The sequence below is a fragment of the Sceloporus occidentalis genome, unplaced genomic scaffold (genome assembly GCF_023333645.1).
Source record: "Sceloporus occidentalis isolate IW3139 unplaced genomic scaffold, rSceOcc1.0.p SCAF_1, whole genome shotgun sequence".
Classification (NCBI taxonomy): domain Eukaryota; kingdom Metazoa; phylum Chordata; class Lepidosauria; order Squamata; family Phrynosomatidae; genus Sceloporus; species Sceloporus occidentalis.
Window position 1 is genome coordinate 224,889,802 of NW_028316981.1, and position 15,786 is coordinate 224,905,587.

At 45.4% G+C, this 15,786-nt stretch overlaps 1 protein-coding gene across 3 annotated transcripts in view; it reads left to right on the forward strand.

Moving 5' to 3' along the window:
- Window positions 1-8,332: 8,332 nt before the first annotated feature.
- The window catches only part of LOC149323563 (cilia- and flagella-associated protein 91-like), a 38,344-nt gene continuing 30,890 nt past the window's right edge, over window positions 8,333-15,786 (forward strand). The window contains exons 1-2 of one of the 3 annotated variants that reach the window (XM_089489315.1): window positions 8,333-8,360; window positions 14,977-15,053. In XM_089489315.1, coding sequence (XP_089345441.1) covers window positions 15,051-15,053 — 3 coding nt within the window. In that variant the 5' untranslated portion in view covers window positions 8,333-8,360; window positions 14,977-15,050. Of the gene's footprint in view, window positions 8,361-12,757; window positions 12,977-13,591; window positions 13,611-14,976; window positions 15,054-15,786 lie in introns of those variants that run through there. The other 2 variants (XM_089489301.1, XM_089489307.1) reach the window with 2 other exon arrangements.

The window sequence follows — 15,786 nt, forward strand, 5'->3', positions numbered from 1 at the left end:
AACTTCCAGCCTTGCCTTTTGTTCTGTGTGTTTTAGAAGGAGCAGGGCTTCTTTGGTTATTCTACATTGGTTGCACCATTTTGCCTCCATCTTCTGAGTAGTGGAGGCAAATTAAATAACATCACATTCCTAGCTTTGGCTATTCTTACCTCCCAATATCCTTGATTTCAGACAAAGAAAAGAAATATATAGAAGGTTTACTTGGCTAGATGAAGTTTTGATGGGGAAATGGTTGGTTAGTTTTGGTTGTATGTCACACACACACACACAGTTTTTTTGGTATCTAACACAAATGTACACAATATCTTCTCTTATTTTGTGCTGAATCTCCTCCTCCTTTAACAGAAAAGTGGCTCCCAAGAAACGTCAAGTGTCTCCCATGAAAGCTCCCTTCCTCCTTCCCCTTGCTTTCTACTAAGCTTGGTGCATCACTGAAAGCTTTATGAGTGCGCCACAGCAGAAACATCACAAATTTCATCACAATCACAATGTACAAATGGGAAAGTGTGAGGGCTAAGGAGACTAAGCATAAGTTATTTATTTATTTATTTATTTATTTAATATCCTGCCTTTTCCTCATATGGGACCCAAATGGCTTGCAATATGTTAAAACAAAACAGCTAAAACAATATACAGGTTGAGTCTACCATATCTGGAATTCCTAAATATTACAAAAACCAAAACTTTTTTCATGTGTGGCTAAGATTGTGACATTGTTGCCTTCTGATGGTTCGATGTACACAAACTTTGTTTCGTGCGCAAAATTATTTAAAATATTGCATCAGAGTAACTGCAGGGTATGTGTATACAATGTATATGAAACAAATCAATTTTGGATCTCATCGCCAAGATTTCTCATTATTTACATATATGCAAACTCCAGAATCCAAAAAAAATTCCAATCTCACATGCTTCTGGTCCAAATCATGTTGGAGAAAGGAGGCTCAACCTGATCAGTGCAAAAGTTTAAAAACTGTCAAACATTTAATCCAATTAAAATATGAAAGACTTAAAAAAAAACACATTTAACACATTTTTTTAAAAAAATACAGCACACCCATTGAATATGCCTCTGTCCCAAATAGTTAAAAGCTGAAGGCATGTTTAAATTTTTAAAAAGTGTTGCTCTGGCAGCAGAAATTATACATATATATATATATAATAAGGATAATAATAATGGATAATAAATAAATAAAGATAATAATGATTGACGATGAGGCCCCTGGTGTTGTTGTAGGGGCTGCCCATAATTCTTTGTTCTTGACAACCATCTTTTCTGGGTGACTGACTGTGCACTGGCATTTATCGTTCCTGAACCTTGGACAGGCTTTGCTTGGAGAGTCTGGTTTACCCTTTGATGGTTTCTGACTGCTGACTTGTTATAAGGTTTGGTTTGGGTACTTGGAGGACCGCCTCTCCCCATATAATCCGCCCCACACACTCAGGTCAGCCGGGAAGAATCTGCTGAAGGTCCCAACTGCGCAATATGCTGCGACCTCGCAAAGGGCCTTTTCCATCTTGGCCCCAAAAAATGTAGAACAACCTTCCCGACGAGCTCTGTTCCACCACCTCCCTGGACCTTTTTAGAAAGAACCTTAAGACCTTTTTCTTTCACCAAGCTTTCCCCCCATGAAATGTGATATTATGCCCTCTCCCCCTATTGTGTAATGATTTTCGCAATGTTTTTGGATCAATTCAACCAAGCTGGCTGTGTAATAGCTGTTAATGTGATATTTTTTACATTGTTTTTATCAATATATATGTATTTTTTGTTGAAATTTTAATCTCTATGCCGCTTTGATCATCGCGGAAAAGCAGGATAAAAATAAAATCTATTATTATTATTACTACTACTACTACTACTACTACTCCTGGACTGGATGACAACCAGCCTTTTGTTTTACCCTCCTTGATCATGTTGGAGAGTCTGTGACTGACTTGCAGTGTAACCCCCTCCTTCCCAGGATGCTTGCTAACTGGAGCATAGCAAATAATAATAATAATAATAATAATAATAATAATAGGATTTATTTATATGCCGCCCAATCACTGGAAATCCAGGCGGCTTACAACAGAGGGGATAAGAGATGGTTCCCTGCCCTCAGGCTTACAATCTAAAACGACACGACACAAAAGGAGAAGGGAATGGTGGGGGGGGATCAGGTCCAGCATACTTCTCTCCCTCTGAGGCCTGGAGCAAGGCAGATGGATTGGAGGGAGGGCTCTTCTGGGGGAAGCACTGTTGTTTTGTGGCAGATAATTCTAAATCCCTCACCATAGTACAGATCCCAGGATTATATAGGATGGAGTTTTCTGGAGCCCAGTCGATGTAGCCACCATGTGCCAAATTGCTAGGTCTGAGCCTGATCCAAAGCAGAGAAAATTGGCACTGGCACACCTGTGTAAGCTGGGCAAGGCACTTTGGTTTTGTTGTGCTATATGGATATTCAGGAGCGAAGCAAGGTCTAGCTTGTGGCCTTTATTTTCAAAGAGAGCGCTCACATTGTCCCATCCTGAATTGGTTGAAATGCTATATCTGGAGAAGTTACAGGCACTACCAGGAACACTTGTGGATTCAGTTTGTTTGATTAATCTTTTTATTTACGCTTCAGTTTGTTAGACCTCAGCCATTTTATTACTGGTTAAACTATCAGCATGTTCTCTCTAATCTGATGGATTGACAGAGTTGTGTTCCACCTGAACAATGATGTTCAGTTTACCTCAGATCTCCAGGTGTTTCATGTGATGTTAAAGAGCAAAGGAGACAAAAATGGAATGTAGTGGGACACCACACGCCAAAAGGCCAAGGTCTGTTTTGAGACTGACTTTGCAAGAATGACTAGAACCATCTCTAAACTGTGATTTTCAGAATCCCTTCTTTAAACCTTTCTCCTTGTTGGCTTGCTTCACTGTCAGACTTGGACTACAGCAGGGGTATGTAACACATGGCCCGCGGCCCGGATGCGGCCCACCGAGGCCTTGGGACCGGCCCCAGCCCAGTCCTCCCGGGCCCGCCGCAGCTTTCGCGCTGCTACGGGCACCCGCAGGGCCTCGCTGACCTCCTCCACCGCACATGGTCGCACGGAGGAGGCGGAGGAAGAGGAGGGCAGCGAGGCCTGGGGCGGAGGAAGCGAAGGTGGAGGCGGTGCCTCCTGCGCGCGGCCGTGCCACCCTGCCCACCTCCCCGCGGCCTCCTCCCTCCCTCTCGGCCTCTGTGGAGGCCGAAGCCTCTGCAGAGGCTAGGATGGGGCCCACGGGGCCGCCACTGGTGGCCTCCCCCTTCCCTCTTGGCCTCTGCAGAGGCCGGGAAGGAGCGAGTGGGGCCATCGCTGGCGGCCTCCCCTTCCGTCTCGGCCTCTGCGGAGGCCAAAGCCTCCGCAGAGGCTGAGAAGGAGCGTGCGGGGCCGCCGGCAATTGCCGGCAGCCTCCTCCCTCCCTCCCTCCCTATTTATTTATTTATTTATTTATTGGCTTCAGCCCACCAACCCAGCCCCCGGCTCAAAAAGGTTGCCTACCCCTGTTTTATCTGAACCAATAAATTTTTCAGGTGTCTTTGTTATAATAGGTTTGTGATTGTGTTACGCAAAACTGTAAACTATTTAACAGTCTACACATGGAGGCATAGAACATAAGACTCCACTATCTGCAAATAAACATGTTTTAATAGTTATATCAAGAAATTACCATGCAGTGTTGTTTAGGAAATCTCGGAAGGAAAAATTGGAAGCATTACTGAACATCAATCTACTTTTCTAAATTTCTACGTAATCATTAATACATCTGAATACATCAAGTTTTTATGATGAAAATGAAATCACTAAATCAATCAAGTTTTTATTTCCTGTAGCTAATAAGTTATCATAATAGGCCTAGTATAAGGTCAAAGGAAAAGCATTACATGTTCAAGTCAGAATTTTTAACATTTTTGCTCTCTATCTGATATAAAGGTACAATTGATGTACTGGAATATCAATGCTGGATAATTTCTTCTAGAGAAAGCTTGCAAATGCAAGTAGATAAATAGGTACCACTCCGGTGGAAAGGTAAACAGCGCTCTGTGCAGTCCTGTTGGCCACATAATCACAGAGTAGTCTCTGAGAACGCTGGCTCTTTGGCTTAGTAGTGGAGATGAGCACTGCCCCTATGGTCAGACACAACCTGACAACCTTGACAAAGGGGAATACCTTTACCTTTACATGGGTTTTCAGGAAGCCCCCCCCCCCCCCCAACCTCACTGAGTGCAGTCGGTGCAAGTATGAACTCCATGAAATAACCCAGTTTCCACACTGGGTTATTTCGTAGTGTGAATGGGCCCCTAGTTTAAACCCCGCCAACCCTGGTTCTCTCCCTCTCTGGCACCCTTCTTCCCCAGCCACAGGCATTTTCCATCCCCAGACAAGGCAGCACTGACACTTTTGTGGGGAAAGAATGAAGGAAGGTTGGCTCCTTCCTCCGCAGGGAGGATTAAAGGGGAGAATCACCATCACCTTTCAGAAGGAGGTCTTTTGGGCAGGAGTTCCCAAAGGGTCCGGTTCCTGGGCCATTCAGTTCCCCTGCCCTCTGCCCCCAGAGATGGCACTCCTCCAGGCAAACCCATCACTAGGCCACCCATCTTCATTCTCAGTGTGGGCACGAAAAGGGCACCCAGAGTCCAAGACCAGGGCTCTCACCTTTTCACCTTCTCCATCCCTTTCCCCCATTCTAAGCTGTCAAGGCTGCAGCACCTCCTTCAAAGAAAGGGCAGAAAGGTTGCCCTGGCTCCAACCAGCCTCCCGGTCACAAGCCAAGGCCAATGCTGGCGCGAAGAGGACCAAAGGCACATCCCACCAGTGGTGGAGGTCCAGGGGCTGTCCCGTCTCCCCCCTCGTCTGTGGGAGGCCCAAGAGATAGAAGTTCCTGAATCTAGAGAGCGTGGGACACAAACTGGAGGTCATTTTCAGGGAGAGTGCCATGATGAGAAGTGAGAAAACACTCAGGGGGCTTGGGGGCTGTTGGGAGGGATCTAAAGCACAAATGGTGGGGAGGGGGGAAGGAAGGGACTGCCAGGTTCAAAGGAGATGAGCAGGAGCATTCTTTGGAGCGAGAGGGGGACAGGGACATAGCTAGGATTTTAGGAGGGGGGGTCCAGACTAAGTGCCACCATTATAATGGGGCTTGGGTGCGGCAGCGCAGCAGCATACACCATTCATTTTTCTAATGGAAGGAGGGGTCCGAACCCCAAGAACCCCCACCCCTTGGCTACATCCCTGAGAGGGAGGAAGGCAATGCCCAATTCTCTCGGCTCATGCCACATGCTTCTGCACCGTTTTCTGAACAGACAGAGAGGAATGTTCCTGGACCCTGCCATCCCTCTATTCTGAGAAGAACCTGACCCTTGACCATAAAGCAATCAAGGAAATGATGAGAAAAATCAGGGCAAAGAAGCAGGTACAGACATCTCCCCACCCCTGGGAAAAAGCCTGGGCTCCTGGACCACCTTCCCTTTATGGGGCTCTCCTGTGCCTGGTAGTGGCTGTGGGTTTAGGATGGGTCCCATTCCCATTCCCAGACAGGGGCAGGGGGCCCGCCCAGGCTCGACATCTCTTGCCCACTCCCTTCTTTTACAGACCTCCCAGAGAGCCCTCTATTCCTTCTAGGGGCAGTGTGTCCCCAAGGGGGGCATGTTACTGAGGGAAGGTGGGAAGGGGGTGCCTGAGGGGATAGAGGCTATCTTCCCTTGCCTGATTCTCTTTGAGTTCAGGGCTTCTGGCTGTCCACATGCTCACCCTCCCCTCTCCCATCCTATCCAGGACTTCTATGCCTCCTCAGCCAACACCCTGGAGGCTCTCTGAAGGGGCTGCTCAGGGGGGACCCCACAGTGGACCACCTCCTCTTCCTGATAAAAGGGAGTGTGCTGCAGAGCTCAGCCCCCCCCCCCCCCCGGCCCCTCTGTACTTCCAGCCCCAAATGAGACTCCCCAAAGGGGAAGAAGGAGCAGAGTGTGCCAAAGACCTGATTCCAAAAGTCTCCCTCCATCTCTCCTTCCGCCTTTGAAGAAGCAGAGGGAGCATTTAGGGGACAAGAGAGGCTTCCCAAGTCAGGCTTGGGGGAGTCACAGCATCCTCCTCCTCCAGGGGCCATCTTCTTCTCCTCACAGCATCTCAACTTCTGGCTGGTATCGAGCAGCCACCAGGAACGTTCTGAAGTGCGGCCTTACTCTGCCATGCCAGCCATCTTTGGCCATAGGGTGAGTCCCCCCAAGTTTCCAGCCCAGCTTGGAGATTTTTTGTAATCTCCTACCTAGGGCCCTTCATTCCCTGAGACTTGAAAGGACAGAAAGACATTCAAGCCAAGGAAGAATTGGACAGAGAGCTACAAAGCACAAAGCTGTCTTGGTTTCTTTCCTTCCGGGCTTTGGAAGAACAAACCCCTGCACTGGGATGTCTCGTGGCTGACTACATTTTACATCTTATGTCAGGCCATGAGGGCATTTGGACATGAGCCTTGCTGCCAGGGAGAAAGAGCCAGGATGCCCAGATGGGTCCATTAAGTAACCATATTCTTCTTTCTTCCTCTCAAGACTGGAGGAAAATATGCTGGAGGACCTCTGGTGCCAGGAGGATATGAAGGAAGAGATGCTGAACTATATTGACATCTGCAGGGTTGGAGAGGTAGGGATATCCTGCTCTCTATTTTGCTTTTAGGAACAAATCATGGGTTCAGGTTCCTGTGAAACTGTCAGCAAAATGGGTGGCAGTTTCTTCCTGCATGGAAAACTGTGCCCTACCCCAGCCAGGTGTGTAGACACGACTTGGTGGTTATGAGAAAAAAGAATTTGATAAAGACCAGGTGAAGGAAAAGCAGAGCAGATAATTTGAAGTCTTGAATGTCTCATGGCTAGAGGAATGCAGGAGGTAGGTCTAGGGCTGGGAGGACAAAGGGTGTGCCCCCCACTCTTTCTGCACCAAACAAGGAGGACTAGGGAAGGAGGAGAGGGGTAAGAACACCATTTCATATTCTCACACCCCACAAGGTCCCGCAACACCTGAAAGGTAGCAGTCTGGGGGGCTCATGCCAGGCCTCTGGGGCTCATGCCAGGCTCCCCCAGTGATGGAAGCATTCCTTGGTTTCAGGTTTTTGGGAAGATGCTGAGGGGAAAGGAGAGAGAAGCCCTCATCCAGACTGCCTGGCTGGCTGCCAGCCATCACTGGCTGATCACCAGTTCCCCTCCAATTTTACTCCTGTATGGAATAGTACAAAAGTCCTATCTTTTTCTGTTCAATAAAACTGTAATAAGTGAGCTAGTAAGCCAGGCTTAAAATGGTGGGTAGAGTAGGGCCTGCTTCCTTGTCAAGGGCAGGGGGGAGTGGAGGAAGGGCTCGCAGGATTTTGGGGGGAGTAGGGATTATGACATCATCTGCCATCTCCTTCCTTCCCAGGTTCCCATTCCTTTCTCAGCTTCTTTTAGTTCTTTTTGGCCAAGATCAAGTGACATGTCATACAATGTCACTCCAAAATGGAGCCCGTCATCAGGGATTAGTGTGTTGGCAAGAGACACAAGATCCATCCCTAGTGGGAGCCAGGAGGATGGAAGGGGTGGCAGGGAATGAGAAAGGGTTATATCATGGAGAGTTTAACCTTCTAGTCTCCTCAGCTCAGAAACTTCTGAAGGTGCTTCAAGGGGGTCTACAGCTTGAGTCTAGATTGCCATGTCTGATGGATTGCCTTTCCTTCCTTCTTTTCTAGGCAAAGCTGGTGCAGATAAGAGCTCTCCAAACCTTCCATAAACTCTGGGAGCAGAAGATCCCCAGAATCCTGCAGATCTTCTTCCAAACCCCAGAAAGTAAGGGCTCTACAAATCCCAGAGCATCCACAATATCTATCCTGAACAAGGATAGATATTGTCCTTTTGGTGCCGGTTTCCCACACTGCAGCAGAGGACTGCCTTTGGAACCCTAGTTGAATTCCTTCATTTTCACCCCTACCGCTAGCCTTGGAAATTCCCCCTCTCTATTTGGAAGAGGCAGGTTTGGTTTGGACTGATCAGCCATCCTGAAACAGAGGAACCCTAACCCTGAAACAGAGGAACAACCAATCTTCTCTTGGTTGACAATTGTTGGCTGGTAGGATTAAATGTCCTCTTGTTTCTTTCCTCTTCCATATCCAGATAAACAGGAAGTGGAGGATTTGGAGAAGTGAGACATCCTTGGCTTCGGGTCACCATCTTGAAAACAGCCTAAAAGACAGAGTGTGTGAGTAAAGCGGCATCAAGAGACTGAGCAGCCACAGAGGAGGAGGAGGAGGCACAAAGCCCGTATCCCACTGACTTAATTTTACCCACCTTGGCACTACTTTTCCATGGGAATCTATATTCCAGTGAAGTAAGAGGCTTTGCTGATGGAAGCAATGCTTCTTTTAGGCTCTTCCATGTCAGACAAACCTTTGCCAAAGAGCCATACTAAATGTGCCAAACAGGTATTGGGCAGCACTAGCCGTAGTGTGTACATGGACTTTTCCACACGGGGACCTTATGTGCGTCAATCCCAAAAATGGTTAAAGTGGTGCCATCCCAGGAAAGCAAGCCCATTTGCTAATGGTTATCACATGCACGAGCACAACAAGGGGTTAAAGGCACATTACTTAGGGTCAGGTTTGAATTTGGGTATCAAAAAGAGACAAATCCCGATTGCCAGCTTAGAACTACCTTTTCTGCGCATGCTCCAAACTGTCATTTTCACAAGTGCCACCCCCCACATGCTCCAGAGAGGGAGGGGGAACCAGTAGGGGAATCCTCTTTGCCCCCAAAACTGTGCTAGAGGAAGGCAGGATAAAGCTTCCCTTTGCAAACTCCATAAAACCACACATAAAGACACACACACACACGAGAGAGAAAGAGAGAGAGAAAGGAGGGGGCTGGGTTCATAAGCCCGATTGATTCCACAGTGAGCTGACACTCCCAGATGCCCTCCTTTTCCAGGACATGTCCTCAATTTCTCCCTCCTGTCCAGGAGGAATGGCATCTCCCTCTGCCTTCTCCCACCAGCCAATTACAGGCTGCCAAGAGGAGGAGGAACAGCCGGGCGAGGCTAAAGAGGGGAGTGTGTGTGTGTGTGTGTGTGTCCCTTTAAAACAGTGGTCCCCAACCTTCCTAATGCGGCAACCCTTTAATACAGTTCCTCATGTTGTGGTGACCCAAACCCATGAAATTATTTTTGATGCTACTTCATAACTGTAATTAAACAGGTGTTTTCCAATGGTGTTAGGCAACCCCCATGAAAGGGTCATTCGACCCCCAAAGGGGTCCCGACCCACAGGTTGGGAACCACTGCTTTAAGAAGAGAGCAGTCTCCCTCTTTGGCACAGCAAGGCACCCTGAGAAACGAAGGCATCTGGAGGCTTGCATTTCCACACGGCTGACGCGAACGGAGTGAATTTGCAAGCAAAATGGACATGTAACTATGGTAGTTTTGAGAATTTGCTCATTTCTTGATTCTCCTCACATTCTCACTGGATTCTGTCCAGATTGCATGCAGCATCATGTGATAAGCAGCTGCAAAGTTGTCCCTATGGGTGACCCGGCATTGCCCCCACTTTAACCTTCCAATTTTCCTTGTGGGATAAAGTCCTATATGTGTGTGATAGAGGTTCTCTCAGAGACAACAGCAGTGGACCTACCCAAACTCTTTGTGACTGAGCTAAAGTGGATGAAAATGGAACATTTTCCATCAGAGAATTCCAACTTGTTTGCCTCCAGAAATGACAGTCAAAAGAGAAATGGGGTGGCATTAATAGTAAGGTGAGACCTAGCAAAATACCCTGTTGGGGATGGAATGTGAAGTCTGACTGAATAGGATTAATATGATTCTAGGGAAGACCTGTTAATAAAACTGTAATTCCAGTTTATTAACCCACCACGGAGACATCTGAGGACAACATCGAAAGATTCTGCATGGACATACAACAAAAAATTAGTCTCTGTATATGAATGGCACCTGATGGCCAATATAGAAATCTGGCTACATAATTGGAAGCCGAAGATGGAGAACTTCCATTCGCATGCAAAAACAGGTTCAGGAGCAGATTGTGGCATGGACCGTGAACTGCTACGATCCAACATTAAATTAATGGTAAAGAAGTAGATTAAAACAATGACAGATTCCTTCAAGGAAGGACCATTTCCTCTCCCATTTTTAGAAAGGGAAGTGAAAACCCCTTTCAAGCGCTTGGGAGAAATCTTTCACCAGGCACTGATGGTATACAAACAATACAGCTATTTCATGTATTCATACGATGCTAGAATACGATGTTTTCAATGGATGCAATACAATGTAATTTCTGTAAACATTTTATTATTATGTGTTGGCCATGTGCCGTAATAAATTATATATATATATATATATATATATATTAATACAGCTATTTCAGGCTATACAAATGAACTCCATTCCAATTCTAACCCAAATTTGCCAACAAAGATGCAAAACAAAACTATGGGTCAAAGAGTGGAAACATTGGCCTGTTACAGACTGCCAAAATAAAGCTGCTTTGGGTCTCTCTTGAGATATGCTATTTAAACGATGCATGGGTCCTAAGAGTCCGGAGGTCACACCAAAGCCACACTCCATTCCTAAGCACTGGAGGGCAGCTTTGGTGCAGCTTCCGGATTCTTCGGATGCATGCATCATTTAAACAGCATGCCTCCAAAGAGACCCAAAGCAGCTTTATTTGGGCAGTCTGTAACAGGCAATTCAATCTATATCCTATTCTCCAAGAAAGGGGACACTAGAGACTGGAGTAACCCTCAGACTGCTACACTGATAATCCATTGAAGCAAAGTGATGCTCAAGATCTTATGGGGAAGAGTTATAAGGAGTGAGAAAAGCCAGACAACCCAACTGGGATCAGAAAAGGAAGAGGCACTAGGGACCAGACTGCAAATATACATTGTATAATGGAAGGCCAGAAAGCATTTCAGAAGAAAACCAGCCTTTGCTGTATAGATCAGCAACCCCTTTGATTTTGTAAATCATGGCCACACCATCCAATTATCTTTACGAGAAACCATTACTCTGGTCAAGGGGCCACTATCAGGGTTCAATATGGAGAAACAGAATGGTAGACAAGCCTACATCCACCATCCTGCTTCTTCAATTTATCCATGGAACATATCACAGGGAAAGCAGGACTAAAAGAGAATAAAGGCATGGAAATGGGGGAACATTTTTTTAAAAATGAAATTCTTTAGTCCAAGTACTGCTATACATTTACCACAGTTTATACATTTCACATAATACTGTACATTCCATAATTTATTCATTTACTAACAAACCTGGAGCTAACTTCCAAGTCTTCTTATATATATATAGTGTGTGTGTGTGTGTGTGTGTGTGTATATATATATATATATATATATACATTTTTAAAGCTTCCCCACACGTCCCACTGTCCTCCCACCCTCCAGATTTCAGTCTATTTATTTATTATAATTTCCTCTACTTTTCATATAGAATATCATTTCAATAGTCCTGTTCATATCCTCATCTCCCCCTTTATATCCTTGATTAATATCCTCCCATTTCTAAACCAAACTTCTTCTTTCAATTGCCCCATATAATTCCCCTCCATTTCCCACTAAACAGTCAAACTCCAGACATTCTAATATATAATACTTCCATTTGGTAACTAAGGTCCCATCTTTCCTTTTCCTTCCACCCCTATTACTGCTTGTTCCACTTTTACTAATTGTTTTACTAAACGGTAAACTGCTATTACTGCTTATTCCGCTTTAACTGTTTTATTAAAAATTCCTCCTCCTTATTTAATCATATATATTTTAGATTTTAGGATTCCTTACTCAATTTCACTTTTCTCACCACTATTCTGTTTATTTCTTGTTTCATTTCCTACTAAATGTTTTGCATTTTACTCACAAAAAGTCAGCATGGGTTTCTGAAAAACAAGTCATGCCAGATTAATTGATCTCCTTTTTTGATAAAATTACCAGCTTGGTAGATGAAGGGAATGCTGTGGATATAGTATATCTTGATTTGAGTAAGGCTTTTGACAGGGTTTCCCATGACATTCTTGCAAACAAGCTTGTAAAATGTGGGCTAGACAAAGGAACTGTTACATGGATCTGTAATTGGTTGACCGTCCGAACCCAAAGGGTGCTCAGCAATGGCTCCTTTTCCTCCTGGAGAGAAGTGACCAGTGGGGTCCCACAGGGCTCTGTCCTGGGCCCAGTGCTATTCAACATCTTTATCAATGACCTGGATGACAGAATTGGGAGCATACTTATCAAATTTGCAGATGACACCAAATTAGGGGGAATAGCTAATACTCCAGAGGAGAGGATCAAGATTCAAAATGACCTGAATAGGTTAGAAAGATGGCCCAAAACTGAGTGTGACTTTGCCCAAGGTTGCTTGTGGCTTAATTGTGAGTAGCTGCAGCAGAGGCATTGAACCACTGTGGAAGCAACACACAACACGAGCAACCTTGGGCAAGAAGTCACACTCTCTCAGCCTCTTCAAGGGAAGGCCATGGCTAAAAACCTCCCCTGAACCAAGCGTGCCATGAAAACCGCAGGATAGTTCCCCTCGGGGTCGACGTGAGTGGGAAAAGACTGGAAGGCACACGCAACAACAACATTTATTAAAACAACGTTTCCCTCCATTTTGGAAAACTGAGCGATACCCGGAAGATGTTGCACGGGGAGCGCCTCTTCAGGATTTCATATCTCTAGGGGGGTGCGATGGAGCACAGAGTGCGCGTGCGCGTCCCGGCGCGCATGCGCAGCCCGCCTCCCGGCGTTGCTATGGAGACGGCGTGGTCAGAAACTCCCAGAGGAGAAGCTAGGCCCTGAGGAGAAGGAGGGCCTGCGGCAGGATGAGCCGGGCAGTGACTCTGGGGAGGCCGCCGGCGGCGGCGGGGGGTCCCTCGGGGGCCCGGTACCGCAGGCCTATGGCGCCCAGCCGGGCCTTCGACTTCCTCTATGGTAAACGGCGCAGGCAGGGAAACTAGGATCATGGCCCACTCTTACGCCGAGCGAGGGATGCTGGGATTTGTAGTCTTTGGGCGCCTCAGCCTAGCCCCAGATTTACCTCCAAAAGAAACTTTTTGAAGATGTCTCTGAGATGTCTTCTTTTGCATTGTGTTTTCTCTCTCTCTCTCTCTCTCTATATATATATATATATATATGTAATTTTAACTATATGTATATATTTTTATATATAATAAATAAAATATAAAATGTTTATATTATGTTATAAATATTATAAGATTGTTTCATTAGAGAAATAATTATAATAGTGTAAATATTATAAAATATAAAATATAATTTTTAGATTATATGTAAGTATGTATGTTATGTTTTGAAATTTTAACAACAACAACAATAACAATAATAAAACAACCTACCAGTTCCCAGGATTCCACACCTCAACAAACTGCAACCCCCAGAATGCCACAGCATTTGAATGCTTGGCAGTCCCTGGACCCAAAAAACCAAACTATATCTCCCAGAATTTGACCACATGGAGGAGCCATGGCAGTTCCTAGTACCCCCAATAAACTGCAGCTCCCAGGATTCTATAGCACTGAGCTATGGCAGCCTCTAGTCCTATGACAAAGTACAGCTCCCAGAGGATCTCTGCATGGAGCTATGGCAATCCATGGCCCTTAAACAAAGTGCAGCTCCCAGGATTCCATAGCACTGAGTTATGGCTGTCTCTAGTCCTATGACAAAGTACAGCTGTCAGAGGATCTCTGCATGGAGCTATGGCAATCCATGGCCCTTAAACAAAGTGCAGCTCCCAGGATTCCATAGCACTGAGTTATGGCTGTCTCTAGTCCTATGACAAAGTACAGCTCCCAGAGGATCTCTGCATGGAGCTATGGCAATCCATGGCCCTTAAACAAAGTGCAGCTCCCAGGATTCCATAGCACTGAGTTATGGCTGTCTCTAGTCCTATGACAAAGTACAGCTCCCAGAGGATCTCTGCATGGAGCTATGGCAATCCATGGCCCTTAAACAAAGTGCAGCTCCCAGGATTCCATAGCACTGAGTTATGGCTGTCTCTAGTCCTATGACAAAGTACAGCTGTCAGAGGATCTCTGCATGGAGCTATGGCAATCCATGGCCCTTAAACAAAGTGCAGCTCCCAGGATTCCATAGCACTGAGTTATGGCTGTCTCTAGTCCTATGACAAAGTACAGCTCCCAGAGGATCTCTGCATGGAGCTATGGCAATCCATGGCCCTTAAACAAAGTGCAGCTCCCAGGATTCCATAGCACTGAGTTATGGCTGTCTCTAGTCCTATGACAAAGTACAGCTCCCAGAGGATCTCTGCATGGAGCTATGGCAATCCATGGCCCTTAAACAAAGTGCAGCTCCCAGGATTCCATAGCACTGAGTTATGGCTGTCTCTAGTCCTATGACAAAGTACAGCTCCCAGAGGATCTCTGCATGGAGCTATGGCAATCCATGGCCCTTAAACAAAGTGCAGCTCCCAGGATTCCATAGCACTGAGTTATGGCTGTCTCTAGTCCTATGACAAAGTACAGCTCCCAGAGGATCTCTGCATGGAGCTATGGCAATCCATGGCCCTTAAACAAAGTGCAGCTCCCAGGATTCCATAGCACTGAGTTATGGCAGTCTCTGGTCCCCCCAAAAAACTACAGCTCCCAGGATTCCACCACATGGAGCCATGGCAGTTCCTGCTCCCTCAACAAACTACAACTCCCAGAATTCCCTAGCACTAAGCCAGGGCAGTTAAAGCCTTACTATGGAATAGTGGCGATTTAATTTTTCTGGGTCGAATTATCAAGAGCTCTTTAAGCAGTGAATAGCATCCTGCTGGTCTACAATAATCTTTCTATTTGTTTCTTCTGATTAGCTCTCATATATTCTTTAACACAGTAATATCATCTATTATTTCCTCCCCAGATTTATTCATATGAACTAATATATATATATATATAAAATTTGTATTCTAGATCCATTGTATGTGCTATCGAGTGAGAGGGATCATGCACAAGCAACTATCCAGGCGCACCTGACTCATGATGAAATGGTAAGTGATTATAGTTTGAGATAGTTCTTACATGATCTTTCACAGTTCCTATACATTATATTTCTGTGGCTAGGAACATTAAAATCTACTTTTACAGGAAACTAATTACTGTACAGATGGTTATGATTGGTAGCTATCACAGTTTTGTGGATTTTGGATGATTTTGTTACTTTGTTACATGGTCAACATGGCTACCTCTGGATATGTGAACGATGCCAACAGTGCTAACTTCACATGGATATATGAATGATGCCAACAGTGCCAACTTATCAACACTGGCGTAAAGTAGTCATGTGCAACAGCATTTGTCGCCATGCTTTCATTATTGAAGGAGTGGATGTAAATATATTTTGGCATATAGGCTGTATCACAATTACATGCACATGAAGTATAAAATTGTGCATTTGGCCCTCTACTTTTGTGGCTTTCACTTTTGTGGATTTGATTATTCACATATTTGATTAATATATTCTCTCTAGGAATCTCTAGATCCTCCAGCATGACTCTGTGTTCAGTGTCCAGCAGAAATCACATTGGAGGACCTAGAGATTCCTAAGAGAACACTTCTCTGGCGTTTGTAGGTCTCCCAGCACAATGTCATGATCAACTTCTGGCAGATGTTGATCACAGAGTTGCACTGGAGGACCTAGAGATTCCTAGAGAGGTGTTTTCTCAGGTAAAAAAGTAATGTTTTTTTATTTGCAGTTTTTCCACTTTCATGGCGGTCCTGTGC